This window comes from Eumetopias jubatus, unplaced genomic scaffold, assembly GCF_037043125.1.
Source record: "Eumetopias jubatus isolate StellerSeaLion01/CBP00866 unplaced genomic scaffold, mEumJub1_p1.0 scaffold_9, whole genome shotgun sequence".
Taxonomy (NCBI): domain Eukaryota; kingdom Metazoa; phylum Chordata; class Mammalia; order Carnivora; family Otariidae; genus Eumetopias; species Eumetopias jubatus.
Genome location: NW_028274815.1, coordinates 79,984,728 through 80,002,705, shown reverse-complemented (window position 1 = coordinate 80,002,705; position 17,978 = coordinate 79,984,728). Strand labels below are relative to the sequence as shown.

The 17,978-nt window shown below is 40.2% G+C and overlaps 1 protein-coding gene across 1 annotated transcript; it reads right to left on the bottom strand.

The window, feature by feature from the left end:
* Positions 1–1,397: 1,397 nt before the first annotated feature.
* On the bottom strand, positions 1,398–10,153 carry PDCL3 (phosducin like 3). The gene is made up of 6 exons (XM_028104087.2): positions 10,059–10,153; positions 7,846–7,975; positions 5,670–5,760; positions 5,265–5,408; positions 4,272–4,480; positions 1,398–1,767 (listed from the first exon to the last, which is right to left on the bottom strand). Exons 1-6 carry the CDS (start codon positions 10,062–10,064, stop codon positions 1,625–1,627), a joined length of 723 nt encoding a protein of 240 aa, XP_027959888.1. The 5' UTR covers positions 10,065–10,153; the 3' UTR covers positions 1,398–1,624.
* Positions 10,154–17,978: the final 7,825 nt, after the last annotated feature.

The following is a 17,978-nucleotide window of genomic DNA, read 5'->3' as shown; positions in this document are numbered from 1 at the left end:
AAGTCTCCCCAAATTAACTAACTTACAGAAATTTGCAGGTCAGGTTCTAAATCACAATACTGATTTTAGGAGAGAGATGTTTCTATTTAAATCAAGTTCAGTCAGCATGACTAAACAGCTGCCTGGGGCCTGGGTGCCATGTGGCCAGACAGGACTCATCAGCCACGTCCAGGGGCACCCGAGCTAGTGTTGAGCTCACACTACAAGCCTCAGCCCAGCATGAAGGCAAGATTATGAGGCAGTTTTCACACTTACATAGATCAAAGTGGCATAGTGAATATTTAGAACTACATCCTGCATGGGCTCCACAGTGGAATAAATCCTGCTGTTTTCCATCACAGTGGACACTGCCCCCACCATGCTCAAGTACTGTTCTCTTGAGAGCTGTGAGCACTACAGTTCTCAGGGAAATGCAGCACTCAAGCTTTTCACCTTTATTCTTCCCAAAGCATTTCATTTTAATGTCAGCTAACAACAGAAAATCAAAGAAGGCAGCTCTCCCACAAAACCCATGGAACTAGCATGCAAGTGATAGAACTGACCACACTTTTATCAGCCTGCAATTAAAATTTCATGAAAAATCTTTCAATAAAATGTTACACGGAAGGTACATTTTTAAAAGCAGCACTGGCTCACATGTGTGTAGAAAAACAAATATTCACTAACATAGACACTGGTGACAGACAAAATGGGTCACAGCTGTTTGTTACTCTTTGAAGTACAGCAAAAAATGAATTTTTTGTAATATAATCTGAAGGAATTCTAGGCCCTCTATAATTCATATTTTTAAGATTTTAAGATTCAAACCCGCATTAAATACCGCATCATTCAACATGAACATGAGAGAATATTTCCCCTAATTTTTCTGTTAACGTCAACTTGATAAGAAATGTTAAATGCTAAGAGGATTCTAGTTCAGAAAATACCTTGATGCTTTTTACTAATTGAGAGACAGTTTATGTGTTTATTATCTGTTTACAAAAAAGAATTTAAGGTGGCCTTTTACAGTATTGACTGTATCAAAACAGTCTGAGACAAAACTATTTTAACTAGAAAAAAAACCATTTAACCAAAAATGGCAATAAACTGGAATCTTTCAGTTACTGTTTTGAAAAGACAATGTTTTATAAAAATTATTGCCTATTTCTTCTAAATATGACAAATACTAAGATTTTTCCTATCAATCATTCCTTTAATAATTCTGTTGCTATCCTTATAAAATAAAAAAATAAATGATAATGTAACTACAAGACTTAGTTTGCAATTTTTCCACTGTATAACTTAGTCACATTATTAAAAAAATCACTCCACATTCCCTCTTATGTAGTTATATGTGGACAAATGGTGAACAGTTTTATAGCTTAAAATATAAGTGAGGAAAACATAGACATCGGCCATACCAATAGCTGGTTTTTATTTTTTTAAGGAAAGGTTATTAATTAAAAAGAGAGTTCTAAGAAATGTAATAGGATTCCCAGCAATGATGATTTCTGAGATCTATGAGATCTGAAACGTAATTATAAAAAGGCTAAAAGCCAAAGAGCATTTCTACTTTTTCTTTTTTAAAAAAATCCAGATGATTTGTCACATCAAGGAAGTCTGGCACATTAACAAGGCCATAGTCTTAGTCATCCTCAGAATCGCTACCCCTTCTTATGGGGATGGAGCACCTCACTGAGGATAGCAAAGCATCTTCAACTGGTTTCTTAGGGTTTTCCTCCAAGTCTGTCTTGATTGCTCCAGACTCTGACAGTTTCCACTCCAACTCTATGTGATAAAGAAAAACCAAATTACCTAAGGCAGTTGGCATAGGACCCTCACCCTCAAGCCCATTAAGCCAGTTTTCTCTAAGCAGAAACTATACAGTAACATTTGATAATAATTTTAGTTCTGTAATTTTATGGTACCTAGAAGGAAGGCAAAAAAAATCAGACCTTTAAGAAGGAAAACAAAATACTTTCACCTTTTCAGAAGAGGAGATCAAATGAGATACTATATATATATTTGAATCTATATGGTAACTAAAATAAAAAACAAAAACTAAACCTGTCTTCTAATGACTACAGTTTCTGGACTTGCACAATTTCCCAGGAAAGAAATCAGCATGAAACATTTAAAGGAAATACTTTTCACAGTCCTGCTGGCAATCTAATTTTAGTCAACAAAAGGAAATTTTTAGGCCCCATGTCCAGTATCTCAATCTATTAGAGTCAAAGGATAAATGTATGATGACATCCCAGAACTTATACATTTGCTCCAAGTAATAAAAACAGTACCAAGAAAATAAAGAACCAGTGACTAAAGCCTTGGTTCCTGTATGTCACTCTCTTATAATCAATGAAAGTCCACATGGGTCTGAGACCTTATGAAGTGAAATCAAGGGATGTCTTTTCCACTGCAGAAAGGACCCCAGGCAGAACTAAGGGACTACATGAGACACTCTACAGCAAAGAGACTGGTTTAAGTGATACTCTGCTAATTAGGTACCTCCATTAAAATGTGACAACCAATTTTATTTAAGTCATATTAATTTAAAGTGCTCCATGAAGATTGATAACACCAGTATTTAAAGTTCTTGGTACCTCAGTTGAATGTTATGAAAATTCAACAAATTTCTTAAAAAAAAAAAAAAGAAAAAGAAAAACCTTAATTCTGATTCTTGACTCAAGAATATATACACCATTCATATGTATTGGTGTAGGTATTAATGTTATTGTTCACTTACACACAATATTTTATAAGTTCACTAATCCTCAGATAATACTTTTTCTAAAAATAAAGACAGGACCTCCTATCCTTCACCCATCTTTCCCCTCATGGTACATTCAAAAGACCAGAAGTAAGATGCAAGCATATATTTAGTTTGAAATGCAGTATGCCTCTGAACACTGGCATAATGCCTAACTGTTGTTAACATGTGTGTATGTATGTGCAGATGTTAATACTTATCCCAGTTGAATATCTTATATAGTTATATAAAACAGTATATAAAGTCATATTTTAACATATGTTTTTAAAGCACAGGTGGACATATTATTTCAGTAATGAGTGACTTAGGAGGATGCCCTCGGGCCTCAGGTTCTCTCTTTCATGTTATAAGTGTATGCATATTTTGACACCTCATGTAACAGGTAGAAAGGAATAAAAAAAAAAATCCTTCAGAAATAAAAGGATACATTCTTCAGGAGTTAAGAGGCAGAACTCAATAAACTTTTAATTTAACTTAAAAGCCACTAATATATTCAAATGAGAAAATATTCCCATAGGTATTATATACATATATATGTATATATACACACACACATATAAATATCAATAACTTGTTCATGTGATTTTTTTTTTGAAACATCTACTATAACTTTATTTTCTGCACCTAACTTGTTTTTTTATTATGTTATGTTAATCACCATACATTACATCATTAGTTTTTGATGTAGTATCCCATGATTCATTGTTTGCATATAACACCCAGTGCTCCACGCAGAACGTGCCCTCTTTTAATACCCATCACCAGGCTAACCCATCCCCCCACACCCCTCCCCTCTAGAACCCTCAGTTTGTTTTTCAGAGCCCATCGTCTCTCATGGTTCGTCCCCCCCTCCAATATCCCCCCCTTCATTCTTCCCCTCCTGCTTTTTTTTTTTTAACATATAATGTATTATTTGCTTCAGAGGTAGAGATCTATGATTCACCAGTCTTGCACACTTCACAGCACTCACCATAGCACATTCTTTTCTTTTTTTTTTTTTAAGATTTTATGTATGTATTTGGCGGGGGGGGGGGGGGCATGAGCTGGGGGGAGGGGCAGATGGAGAGGGAGAAGCAGACTCCCCACTGAGCAGGGAGCACTATGTGGGGCTCAATCCTGGGACCCCAGGATGATAGCCTCGAAGGCAGACGCTCAACCAACTGAGCCACCCAGGCGCCCTGTTAATGTGAATTAAACAAAAAATGAATGTTGAGATCTTGAGCTATACTTAAAATGTATCCAACTATAGGGACAAACAAAACATATTAGACATTAATATTAAATATACATACTTTAAAATCCAGTGTGCCCCCTTTTAACAGAATTATTAGAGCCCCCAATGACTCATTTAATGAGAGATCAAACATGTTTCTTCCCTTTTAGCAATCACTCACACAGCAGCAAAGGTGACTTTGACAAATCATCATGACACATGTCTCTTCAAAAGAACCATCCTCTCATCATCTCTAACACGCACTGGTCATTGCTCACGTGCCCTGCTCCATCTCAAAGAGGCCCTTACCATCTATTGTCAGGTTCATGCCACCAAACACCAGAGGTCCAATAAACTGAGCCTTGATATCTCCTTCAAGGTAAACAAATATTGTAGGCAGATTCCTGTCAGGATAATTGGGTATGCAGGTTGTGGAAATGGCTTTGATAAATTTGACATCAGGAAACTTCCTGGCAAGTCCACTGAAGTGCTGATTTATGAGGGCACAGAGGGGAATCCTGTGAAATAGAAATGAGAAACAATGGTGAGAGAGGACCCCTATAAAACAGAAATAGAAGCAACTATGATTCTGCATTTATACAGGGCAAAGCTCTACTACCCTTCTACCTAAATAAACCCTCATAATAGCTTTCCAAGTGACTCTGCTACTCCAGCCAAGATGAATTAACATTTTTTTGAAGAAACCTTCTAATATGTTCAGGGAAAATGAAGAACTCAAAATCCAAAATCCATTTTAATTTGACTCAGTAAGTCAGAAAAACAGCTTCAATGTAAAAGATAACTGTTTTGCCCATCTATATGAGAGAACATTCAAGATTCAGAAGGTGAGAAAAACGTGAGAAAGCATTTCCTGCTTTAAAAAAAACTTCTACACAAGTACAGTAGAATACGGCTGGAGCTGAAAAACAGTGGAGGGCCACTGCATCACCTGCCTGGAACAATTATTATAAAGGTCACCCCAAACATCTATGAGAATGGATTCACTACATGGAATTTTGAAATGTAGAGTTTCTCTAGAAGGATAAATAAGGAATTCATTTTCAATAAAAGCAATCTTCATTGCTACAATGTAACAAAGGCATTCTTTTTAGTCACAAATATTAATTTTAAAGTCTGAAGACAAAAATGAGGCATTAGGTTTGGGCACATCAGCAACTATATACAACACTAGTAAAAAAACAAACAACACAAAACAATAAACCCCCAAAGTGGATTAAGCCCAAGATGTCCAAGACATAAATTCAAATTAACATTTAAGGACAGTGCATAAGATCAGCTCACCCTTGTTTGTAAAGGTGCAAGATTACCCACAAGCCCCCACCGGCTTTGGTAACTTCTTGAACATAATCCTTTCCTGAGATCTCCAAAACTTCTCCAAATGTGTTCTTCAGTTGAGTTGCTTTCCACTCAGCCAGTCTTTGCTGCCTGCACAGCACAAAGAGGAGACAGACATCTTATACGTATATCCCACATATACACACACACCTTTCACACAGCAACCTTTATAAAGATCCAGGTTTATTTGCCACACAGCAAAAGTCTAAAATCAGTTCACCGAGACCTGCAATATTACTACTTAATTACAGTCCTTTCCAAAAGTTATCTCCGTCAGAAAATTAACTTTTCAAAAGACACACATTTTAGTGCCACACAAAAAACCAAACAGTCCCTCTGGGTGGCACTAACCTGTACATTTCAATAGCACGTTCATCTTCTTCATTAAATTCGTCTTCATTATCCTCCAGCTCTTCCAAAGTCATATCTTCGTATGTTTTCACTGAATGTAGTTAAATTAGCAAAAACCAAAAAATGTAAAAGATGAACAAACTTGCAGTGTTTTCCCTCCTTTATTTTTCTCCTAAAGATGTGCATGCAACACCAAGCCAAAGTAAAACTCATTCACCAAAACCAAAATAAAAAATACTGAAGGTCTTCCACTAGTAAATAAGAACTTGAGGGTGTTTTAAAAAGAACCATGTTGACAAATGCAGCAGGACTGACTCTCCTACCTCCACATAATAGTAAGGATATGAATGATAAGTTGCCTAAGTTTATAAAACCAGAGAGTTGTTATTTGCCTGAACTCACCTGGCCTGCTCTTCAAGCACGTAACACCCATGGACCGCCACATCAACAGTTCTATCTCTGAGGGCAGGGGAGGATACCAGTGGGTGTCCCCAGCATACCCTTCCTAGAGTTAAAGGGATTATTGTCTTGGTCTTCTCTTGTGCATGGTAGGCAGCTCTCTTTTAACCAACTGTTATAAAATCTTGATTTCATTTTTATTGCCATTAGCATTCTTGCTTCTTGATGTCAAATCAAATTTTTGTCCCCCAAGGCCAACTCTAACACCATACAAACTGCTCTTAGCAAAGTCAGCAATGACCTCTACTTCCTGACTGACGAGCAGCACTGATCCAACCCACCACTGCCTCCTCTTTGAAAGATGGTCCTCTTCTAGCTTCCAGGATGTCTTCTCTCCTCCTATCTCTACGACTGCCCCTCCTCTGGACCTTTGCTGATCTGACTCCTTTTTTATCTATACTTACACCCTTGGTGATTGCATCTCATGGCTTTATGCCTCCAGCCCATATTTCTCTGATTCAGAGAAAAACATAGCCAACTGCCTACTTGCCATCTCTATTTGACTAATAAAAATTTCAATGTTTCTATGTCCTAAATAGAACGCTTGAGCCTAGCTCCAAACTGTTGCTCACCAAGCCTTCCTCATCTCGGTTGGTGGTGATGCTATCCTTCAGGCTGCTCAAGCCCAACGCCTAACAGGCATCCTTCACTTCCTTTTTCTCACAGCCCTCACAGGATCCACCAGCAAATCCTATTGGCCCTACCTTCAAATTATTTCCAGATCTGACCACTTCTCCCCACCCCTTCCACCAACACCATGTGGGCAGGTCTAAGCCAATAGTACTTCTTGCCTGAATTACTGCAGTGGTTTCCAGACTAATCTCCCTACTTCCTGATTTGATCCCCAACTTCCATACTTGGAAAGGCAGGAGCAGGAGGGTGCTGTCAGCATGTCAATCCTCTGTTCAAACCTCCAGTGACTTCCACCCGACCAGACATAAAAGCCAAAGTCTTTGTTAAAAGATAACAAGGTCCTCAATGGTTTGACCCCTAGTTGTCTCTCTCAACTTACTACTCTTTCCTAGTCATAGTGACTTCCTAGCTGGTTCTCCAACATGTTCTTCACTCACTTAAATAGCTCAATTCAAATCCCTCAGATCTACTCAAATGTCACTCCCAGTAAGGCTCTCTCTGACCCTATCTAGAATTATACTCACCCTTCCCACAACCCTTTCTAGGCTATTTCCCTGCCTTATTTTCCTATATTTACTTATGTATTGCTTATTGCCTGTCTCTCCCACTAGAATATAAGTCCTATAAGGACAGGGATTTTTGTCCAGCCTGTACATAGCTAAAGCCCCAATGCTCAAAATAATATCTGGCAGACAGTCATCATTCAATAAACATTCACTAGATAAATGCTTTCTAGTGAATCCATCTCTAAATTAGCTCTAACATGTAAGAAGACAAAAGTACTAGCCCCTGTGATCAGTGGGGCATTAAGTCAAGACTCAGAAATATTTTCTCCAGGATTATCATGTGCTCATCTGACACAGACAAGAAACTGTGGAGATGTGGAAATTCTACAGCCCAGAAAGTTGAAGGTTAGAGACAGCCTGTGCCTCCCTTGAGGTCCCAGAAATACAGTCCATCCCAGCACTCCAATCCCTGGTTCCCAATTCCTGCTCAGAGCATCCCTCTACCAAAGTAGTTAGAGGCTAAGAAAGTTCTTAACTCAAAGAGAGACAAAACAAATAAAGAATATAAACAATCTCACCAATTGACTGCTGAAGGACTCGCTGTTCTTCTTCTTCTGCCTCCTTTTCCAAATCTTTCAAACTTTCCTTTGAGGGCAAGATACCCTTTTTGCGTAAGATATCATTCCACTCAGTGTCTGCATTGGGGTCCTAGCGGAAGTGGACCAAGAATACTATAAGTGCAAAGTCCATTACAAGGGGTGCCATGTTGGGGAAAGGTGGTGGGAAGAGGGATTCAAGTCAAATTATTCTACGGCCTATCTCTGAGAAAGTGTCAAAAGATCCACAGCCCCTATTCTTTTCCTGTCTTCCACTCTACTTCACCCTCCCCACACAAGACACACACACCCAGGAACTAGTCTTGGGTAAAAATCAGGATATGATGTGTAGATCGGCATCAATGCTCACACCAAGGCCCTAACCTGGCTCCTATTCAATTTTTATTAATGACTCAGAGTGATTCATTCAACAGATACTAAGTACTTGTGGCAAGTGCAATGATCAACAGGCTGTTGGCCTAGAGAGTTATAAGAGGTCTGCATTCCACAGGATAGGCAGGGATATTCTCTCAAAGTGGACATTCAATCATCACTGGAAGTTGAGAAGGAAACAGACGTGAGGAATGAGAACTTAAGAACTTACTTTCCAGGCGGAGGGACCAGCATGTGCAAAGGGCCCAAGAGCAGAGATAGGAGTACCTCAAAGTTCTAAGTGGCTGCAGCAGAATCAGAAGGAGGAGAGCCTGAAGGTAGGCTGACAAATTCTCTAACGGCCCAAACCTGAGAGGGAGAACTGAGACCCTGAGGAACAGCTCACAATGCCTAACACTTACTGAGTACTAGGTGCTGGGCACTCTGTGAAGCCCTTTACCTGTACCTACTTAGCTAATCCTCACAAGCCTAGGAGAGACATGACATTTAGGAAGACACTGCCATGCTGGAACAAGTCAAATTTACCAGGATCAAATGTCAGAAGGATAAATGTCAAAGTGGGCTCTATTTCCTGAAGCCAGCTAGCCAAACTCTGGTTTTGTTTGGCTTGGCAGGAACACTGCTAATGGACCGGGTTTGAATTAAGAAATCAGTGAGCGCTGCGGAAATGGCACTAGCAAAGCCTGGCTCCAGCCCCAACTCCATGTCACTGTCTTGCTGGGCTGTATCAAAAGAAAACGAACAGAATCCTTTCCACAGGGTGGTCAGGGAAGGCCTCTGAAGAGATGACATTTCAAAGCAGGGTCCTGAAGGATAGAGAATACAAAGGAGGCCAGGGCAGCCCGGGAGCTTCCTCTTCAACATTTAAGAGTGTTTGGCTTCTGGCAGACAGACTGCATTTGTAAATGCTTATCCTCTCCAGCTCCCAAGGCCTCCTGTCCCAAACCCATACTGACTCTATTTCTCATTGGCCACTAAGCCAGAGACGATTTAACCTGAATTCCTGACTACAGTGAGGTCTGGGAAGCAGCAGAATGACCTTTGACAGAGGGTCCTTCAACAGTGACAGAATTTAGTTGTCACAGATTTTTGTTAATTCCCATGTCTTCATTTATTTTCTTTCATTTTTAGTCCTATTAGACAATTCCTGATACAAAAAAAGGGGAAAAAACTAGGGGATTTGTATTTATCTATTTTAAGACAGAAAGTAACAAAGGAGAGGGACCCTAGGGATGAGCTCTGGGAGCCATGGAATCCGGGAGGGAGTGCACCTCAACCTGAACATCAACGTTAGGGGGGAAATGGATGTTAACTAAACCTTCACCCAGCTCTAAGTGGACTCAGGAACATAAGTTCCGCCACTGTTCTACGTTATGAGACCTCCAGGCGGGACCCTTCCTTTCTTCGAGCCTCAGCTTCCATATCCACACAACGTGCCCATAATACACCAGCTCAGGAGCTACGAGAATTAAGGAATAGGAAGTAACTCTGTCAGGTGGGATGCTGCGAGTCCTTCACAGACTTCACGGGATAAGACCTTAACGAGAGATGGCCCCAAAAGACTGAGATTTGAGGGGTGAGACACACAGGGTTGGGTAGACCGAACCCGCGGATCCTGGCCAGAACCACGCCCGCCCTGTCGCACTGCGCCTGCGCTGGGCCTAGACTCGCGTGGTCTTTGGCGTGCCGGTGGCGCCCGGCGCTTCCCACAGTCCCAACCCGGACGGTCCGCCGCTGCCACGGACCCAGCGGGACAAACGAGCTGCGTTAGATTCCAGGCCTCGGACCCCCAGGTTCTTTACCTGCATCTTGTCTAAAATCGCTCAAGCCAGGCCACGGCGACGCCCCCGCCCCTCCGCTCTCTTCCGCGCACCCGCCACCCCCACCTCTTCTCCCAGTCCGGCCTTCGCCCCGCCCCGAAGGGTGAGCAGGGCGGAGCCAGGGAGTAAGCGAGGTCTCTGAGTCTGCGCCCGCTCCTCAAGAAACGGGGCAGAAGCTGTGCGCATGGGCAAGGGGGTGCTGCCAGCTCTCTGTTGGTGTCGCTGGCTTCACGTGACCCGGAGCCAGTTCTTGGCGCTACCTTATTAGGGCAGGGCTCGGTGCTTGGAAAGGTGGAGCTGGTTGGAGGAGGTCCTCGATTTTATGCGCCATCTCCTGCCGCAGACCCAATCCTGGTAAAAGAGGGCTTGGCTCAAGAAGTCAAATAGAAATGTGTTTCAGTGATCCAGTGTTACAATTAAAAATGATGCAGGGTCGTCCGGAATTCACTCGCTATCATTTCAAAGTCCGATAAGGCGATTAATTCATAAGACACATTTATCAAGAGCCTACTAAGTACCAGGTACTATTCTAGGCTCTGCGGATACTGCAGTCGTCACAACAGACAAAAACAGAAAGGAGAAAGTCATTTCACTTGGTCAAGCCTCAGGCAGTCCATATTTGCAAAAGTGCTTAGGTATATCCAGGCACACAGGAGACATGAGTAAAAAAAAGCAGAATCTGAATTGTAAAATGCAGGTGCTGGGCTCCAGGCTTCTGCCTACACAGCACTCCGATTTGAGTTAAGAAAGCAATATCCCTCCAGGGACACATGGGCTAACTTGCCGCCTCTCGGCAATGAAGCAGGCACAGATAATACACATCCGGACATCTGTGGAGTAGGCGTAGGGCTCCCAACTTTGGCAATGCGTTAGAACCACCTGGGAACCCAAACTGCAGTTATGCTGGGGTTCCAACCTCAGTTAAATTAAATTCCTGGAGATGAACCCTGGAAATGGTATTGTCTTAAAGATCCTCAGGTGTTGCTAACATGCAAAACCATTGATACAGAGTGAATAAAATGATTCCTTGAGGGCAAGGAACTTTGATTTTATAATTTATAAGGATTTTTAATATTTACCTAACTACCTACCACAGAATTATAGGTCTCCAGAAACATTTGTTTATTCATTTATCTGCAGCAAACTGTGAATGAATTGTCCCTGGTCTTACTACCAAAATCAGGACCCAGACTAGTTCAGGGTGGGTTTGGCTCTATGCTAAGCTTTGCTCCCCTCCAGAGCAATAGAGTGGGTGCTGTTACATCCTTCCTTCATTCCCAGCCCTAGCTATTTCCAGAGCCCAAGACCTACCCCCACCTCGTGATCCCTCTCTCCAGAGGAGAGTGACAAGCCAAAGTCTCAAACTCTACCACCTCCTCTGCAGAAATGTGCCTCTCCCACTTCTGTCACTCTTCCATTATACTAAATCACAGTCTCTCCCACCTCCCTAGAGACCTCTGTCCATCATTCCATCCATCACTCCTGGGTCTGGACAAAATAATTAGGGCTCAGGAGAAAAAAATTAGAGCCATAAGAAAAGAATTGGAAAATAATTTTCTGTTTGTAGGTCATACTACATGATAGCATACTTGGAAAACCTGAAAGAATCAAGTCTTAAATTCATACTACAATAAGAATTCTGTATAGGAGCAGCATATAAAATTAACATACAAAAAATAGCCTTTGTATTTACAATGACAAACTAGAAGATACGGACATTAATTACAATAACAAAAGAAAAAAGCACTTAGGAATAAACTCAAAAAGTGTACAAAAACCTACATGGAGAAAATTATAAGACATTTCTGAAAATACAAAAGTAGACATGAACAAATGCAAAGAAATCCCTCCTCTTTGGATAGGATGACTCAACATCACAGAGGTGTCAATTTTCTCCAAGTTCATGCGTAAAATTTAACACAATCTTAATTTTAAAACCCAAATATTTTCTGAGGCTAGACAGGTTGATTCTCAAGTTTTTATGATGAAATAAACAGCAAGAATGGCAGACCGAGGGGACAGCCAGCCTCTACCAGATATTAAAACAATGTGGCATTGGTGCGTGAACAGACAAATAGATCAATGGAGCAGCATGTTCAGAATTAATCTACAAATAGGCAAAGTACATCAATATTAGTGTATGCTTAGGATGACATCTCAACCTGATGGGGAGAGAGGTGGAGCTTTTAATAAATGGTGTTGGGGCAGTTGGACAGCCGTTTGAAAACAGATAAAATTGGATATGTACTTCCTGGTGTATATCAGATTAAAAATTGAAAACTAAAAGTGCTAGAGGAAATAATGAGATAATTTCTTTATAACCCAAAAGTGGAAAAAGCCTTTGATGACTATTACTAAAAATCCAGAAAATCAAATGAAAATAATGATAGATTTGACAACTTAAATTTTTTTTTCTGCTTAAGAATAATGAACACCAGCATGCCACCTTTTGTGTAAAATAAAAGGTTAAATAAGAATACATATGGGGGCACCTGGGTGGCTTAGTCAATTAAGCATCTGACTCTTGATTTTCACTCAGGTTGTGATCTCAGGGTTGGTGAGATTGAACCCCATATTGGGTTCTATGCTGAGCATGGAGCCTGCTTAAGATTCTCTCTCCCTCTGCCCCTGCCTCCCTGCTCGAGCTCTCTCTCTCTTTAAAAGGAAAAAAAAAGAAAAAGAATACATATGTATGTATATTCATATTTGCTTAATTTTGCAAAAAGAATCAGAGAAAGAGGAAATCAGAAATTAATGAAATGGCTAACTGTGGCAGTGAGGCGGGGTAGTGGTGGAGATGAGGTGGTAGCAACAGAAAATTAGGAGTGAGAATCCTCTGATAAACTTTTATTTAGGGGAAAGCAAGTTTTGTGGGGCCTGAAACATTCAGTTTTGGAGGATCTCTTTAAGAATCTATCACTTATATGTGGAATCTAAAAAAAAAAAAAAACAAAAGCAAAAATTCATAGAAAAAGATACAATCTTTCTTATAAGGAGAAAAGTTTTTTCTTTTTTTCTTTCATTTTGTTGTATCTATATGAGAAGATGGGTGTTCACTGAATCATTTCACGGCATATGTAAATCAAACCATCATATTGTATGCCTTTAACTTATATAATAATGCATGTCAATTATTTTTCAATAAAACTAGAAAAAATTATAGGGAAAAAAAGAGTGTAAAGGGGTCCTGAGACCCCATTTGAGAGATTTTGAAAATTTTCATTTAGGGATTAAGTGAGATTATCTCCTAGATAGGTAGTTTTGGTAGAAACGGGGCTTAATATTGTAGGGGCAAAGGGCAAAGATTCTGTCTACACAGAATAGGCAAGCATTCAACAAATGTTTCTTAAAATGACATTGACTGTGATATGGCAAGAACAGTGAGTTTATTATGCTATCTTTCCTGTCCTTATAATTTGTTACATAATACAATGTAAACATACAAGAAAGGAAGAAATGAAATATAATTTCTATGTTGAGTAGCGATTAGCCTGTATAAATATTATGATGATGTTTGACCCAATAAAAATAGAAAGTTTAAAAAATACAAAATTATGAATATAAAAGTGGGCATGAAAGTAAACATTTATTTAGAATGGAGAAATAGTAACAAATTACCAATTTTAAAAAGCTGACAAATACCATAGACATCACAAAATCCAGAGAAATAACATAATATTTCTATTAATTAATTCTGACCCATGTATATGATATCATAGATTAACTTCTGGCTTGTGTATATTGTTGGAGAGGGAGAAATTTCCTTCTCTACCCTACTTCCCAGTGTTATTTTCCCTAGTTTAGGAATTAAACTGATATGAGACAGATTAACAAGAAAAAAACCAAAGTTGTATTAAGTGCACATGAAGGCCCAATATTAAATTGAGACCTAAAGAAATGACCAAGGCAAGCAGTTTTTATACATAATGGACCAACAGATAATAAATTTGTAAGAAATTGACAGGATAATGAAAATAGATGCTTGGGAGGTTTAACTAGTAAGGAATTCTAAGCAGAAATTGGGCTGAGGTAGTCAGAATAAAAAAGGTTGGGGCACCTGGGTGGCTCAGTCAGCTAAGCATCTGACTCTTAATTTCAACTCAGGTCATGATCTCAGGGTCATGAGATTGAGCCCCACATGGAGCCGGGTGTCAGGCTCTGTGCTCAGCCCAGAGTCTTCTTGAGAGTCTCTCCCTCTGCCCCTACCCCTGCCTGAGCTCTCTCTGTCTCTCTCTCAAATAAATAAGTAAATAAATAATCTTTTTTAAAAAATAACAAGGTTTATTTCCACAGCTTTCTCAGCTTTGAATTCCCTATCTCTGGTGATAAGGATGTCATTTTACTTCTTAGCTTGGGGAGGGTATTTTTCATATGGGAGATTTATTTCCTGCTTTCCGGGAGACAAAGGAGGGTCTGAGTGTCTTTGTACTGGCTGTTTCCTAAGTAACTCTTACTTAAAATAATCAGTATACCAAAGGGGCACATTTGGGGGCAGCCTGCCCTTTGCCCCTACAATACTAAGCCCTGTTTCTACCAGAACTACCTAAATACCTCATTCAAAGATAGACTCCATCTACATTTATATCACATTATGTTCACTGGCCCTGGAACTTCATGTCACATCACTGGGTGAGAGTCCAGTGTTCCTGCAAGTCATTTGTCTCCTGGTTGGCCAGCAGTAACCATGGGTGGAAATAACTGCAGGTACATAAATGTGTATCAGTAACTATATCCCCCATTCAACTTTCCCTTAGCCAAATTCCTAAAATATGTGGGACTGCTCTAATACCGTCTGACAAAGAGATGTCACTGTGAATACAACTGGTACATGTGTAACCTGATACTATATGTTGCCTTGGTAACTGAAATACTACAGGCAGAGTGAGGATTTTTTAAAATAGTGAACGACTTGGTAAAATTCCAATCAAAACAAAGTACAGTCTTCCCTCAGTTTAAAAAAGAATTGCCGTCCTAGTAAATTTGGTGTATTCCTAGAAAAATTCAGCTAAAACTGGACAAAAATATATGCTTAAATTTAAGTAGTTTTCACAGCTATGGGAAAGTCCTATGCCTCATAGAACATCTAGCTTTCCTGAGCCCCATGGATGCCAGCAATATTACTCTCCCTATTCAGTCGTTGAGGTGACCAAAAAATTCTCAGTAATTTTTGAGCTGTCTCCTAGGGGCTATCCCTGCCCTCCTTGGAAATCATTGCCAGAACCCAAACTTGTCAAGTTGACATATTCAAAATCAAGTTCACTAATCCTAAGGTCAACAAAGAGGACATTTCTTAAAATGTAAACAAATGCTGAGAAGGATATGGTGTTTCCAAAGCACAGGATCCTTATCTTATTGGTATAATTTTCCCCAAAACGAACAGCCTACCCCTTCCATAAGCCCCTTTCTACCACATACAAGGAGATACTTTTGTGCCATATCAATACTATAAAACTACTTCCAAGAAACAATGATCATGGCTTGTTCGTAAAAATTCATACATGGAAAAAGTCAGTTAATCTCTTTTACCAGTTTTCTCAACTGCAAAATGAAGACAACAACTTCATGGAGTTGTTGTAAAGATTCAATGATTTGGTACATGTAAAGACTGAAAACAGGGCTGTTCCATGAAAAGGATGTGCAAAATGACCTCCAAAGACCAAAGGAGCCGTAAGACTGAAGGGAAAGGGAAGCCCAGTTTGATGAGAAATGGTTTATTAAAGGGACCAATACACAGAAGCATGTCTTGGGCAGCTGTCAGACCAGTAGATCTCTACAACATCACCTCTCATAAAACCTGCTTTTATAGCCCCAGAGGCTGGGGAATAGTCAAAGAAAACTCCTGGGAAGAAATGTTTGAGAATCATAGGCATACTTCCAGAGCAGATCAAGGACATTATTTTCCCAGGGTGTACTTGAGGGTGTGATTAAACAAAAAGATAGAAGAGTGGAGGGGAAGCTGTGCTCCAGAACACTTCAGGTCACAGAGTGGTCATCATGGCAGATTTGTCCAAGATGGCATCAGTCAGGTTCAAGCAAATGCCCAGCATGTGGTAGGTGCTCAGTGTTAACTGTTGTTTTTATTATCCCTGCTACAAGACTTACATTACAAGTAAAATAGGTTGAGGACTTCTTAAACATGAAGTGGAATATCTCATGGAATGCTCTTGGCTTTATATTGTTTAACAGGGTTGAAGGACATATTTAGAGCTTCACCTGCTCCTTGTAAGATGGCCCCCCTCACCCATACCTCACCCCAAACTCAAGCAGGATCTAAGTTGGCCCAGAGAGCTTCACTCCCTGAATACCAACTCTTATCTTTCCCTTTTGTTAAATAATAAAAATTCAACCAAGTAAATGTGATGATCTAATTGGCTTTATTAAACAATTTGTGTATCAACAGCATCCCATCTAGCAAATAGGAGGGAGCTCTGAGGAAACATACAAAATGAAGGTCTTTCTAGAGGATGGAGCAAGAAAATTATTAGCAGAAGAATTATTCCAGGCAAGGTCACTTTCCCTTAGGGGGAAGAACAGGGTCTTATCAAGCTGATTACCTTATCTTTCTTTGGGAGATGAAGAGAGTCCATGTGGCAGACTCACTGGTGCCTGTCAAAAAGGTTTCTGACTGGCCTATTAAGACTACATTTTGGGGGAGGTTGAAACTGCAATTAGATTATGTACCAAGCCCCAGTTTGGAGACTAGGCCTAAGTGACGCCATTTTGGGACTGTGGGACTGATATCTGCACTCCAACCATTTTGGATCCATTGACCTATCACCTTTTTGCTGTTTCTTAGGCCCTTCAAGCTGCAAGGAGGGAAGTGGAGATTCATGTTTTGTGACCCTTCATTCTGATCACTCTAGACTCCCTTGCTCTTTTATCAAACTTGTACACTGCACCCCAGTACTAGTTACATCCCATCCCTTGCCCACTTGGGGCCCAAACATAGCTGTAGAAACACACACCACCAATCCGATTTGCTTTGCTTTACATTTATAACCACACACTCCCAGTGAGTTCCCAGTACTTCATTTTCTAGTCTATTCACTTTCCCTTTTGTTAAAAAGGAAACCACAGGCCCAAAATGGCATCACTTAGGTTAAGGCTCCAAGTCAGTAAACCAGGATAATACCTAACCTAACTGCAGTTTCCACCTCCCACAAATGGAACCTTTAGCCAGTTAACGTGGAATTTCCTGGTCAATAATAGGAAATTTACTGATAGATCCCTTCTGTTCTCCCTTGGAGGACAACCTGGCCCAAAGAATGCATTCCTTGCTAAGAAATTCCTTTCCTTTTTTATGTCCTCTCTCTGTCTTTAAAAACCTTTCTTTTATTTGGCTCAGAGAAGCTCCCCTCTACTTGCTTTTGGGACGCTGCCCAATTTATAAGTCATTTAATAAAGTCAATTATCTTCAAGTTTACTTGGTTGCATTTTTTTTAACGCCCTGTTTAGAGAACTATTTTACACCTTCTCTTTTCTCAAAATCCCATTGCCCTGTTCCTCTTCTGATTCTCAAAAGATGATCTTGAATCTATTATACCTGGATAAGAAAAGAAATCAGAAAAGAAAATCCCATGCTCCCGCTGGCAGCTCTATCCATCCACATACACTTGAACCCATTGACCCTACTGTCCTTCCATGTGACTGTCCTGTCTATGCTACTGAAAAAGGGAAGCACCCCCACCCCCAGCCCTTTATGCCCAGAGCTGGACTTTGTTCTAGCAAGTATTCACCCTCCCACTCCTGTGCCCACAGTGGATTTTATCCTGTCTAGTGGCTCATTACGTCAACACGTGAACATGCTGAAACATTTCTAATGTCAAAGACAAAAAAACCCTTCCTTGACCCCATGTTCCCCTCCAACTACAGAGTTTTCCAGCAAAGCTCCTGGAAGACTAT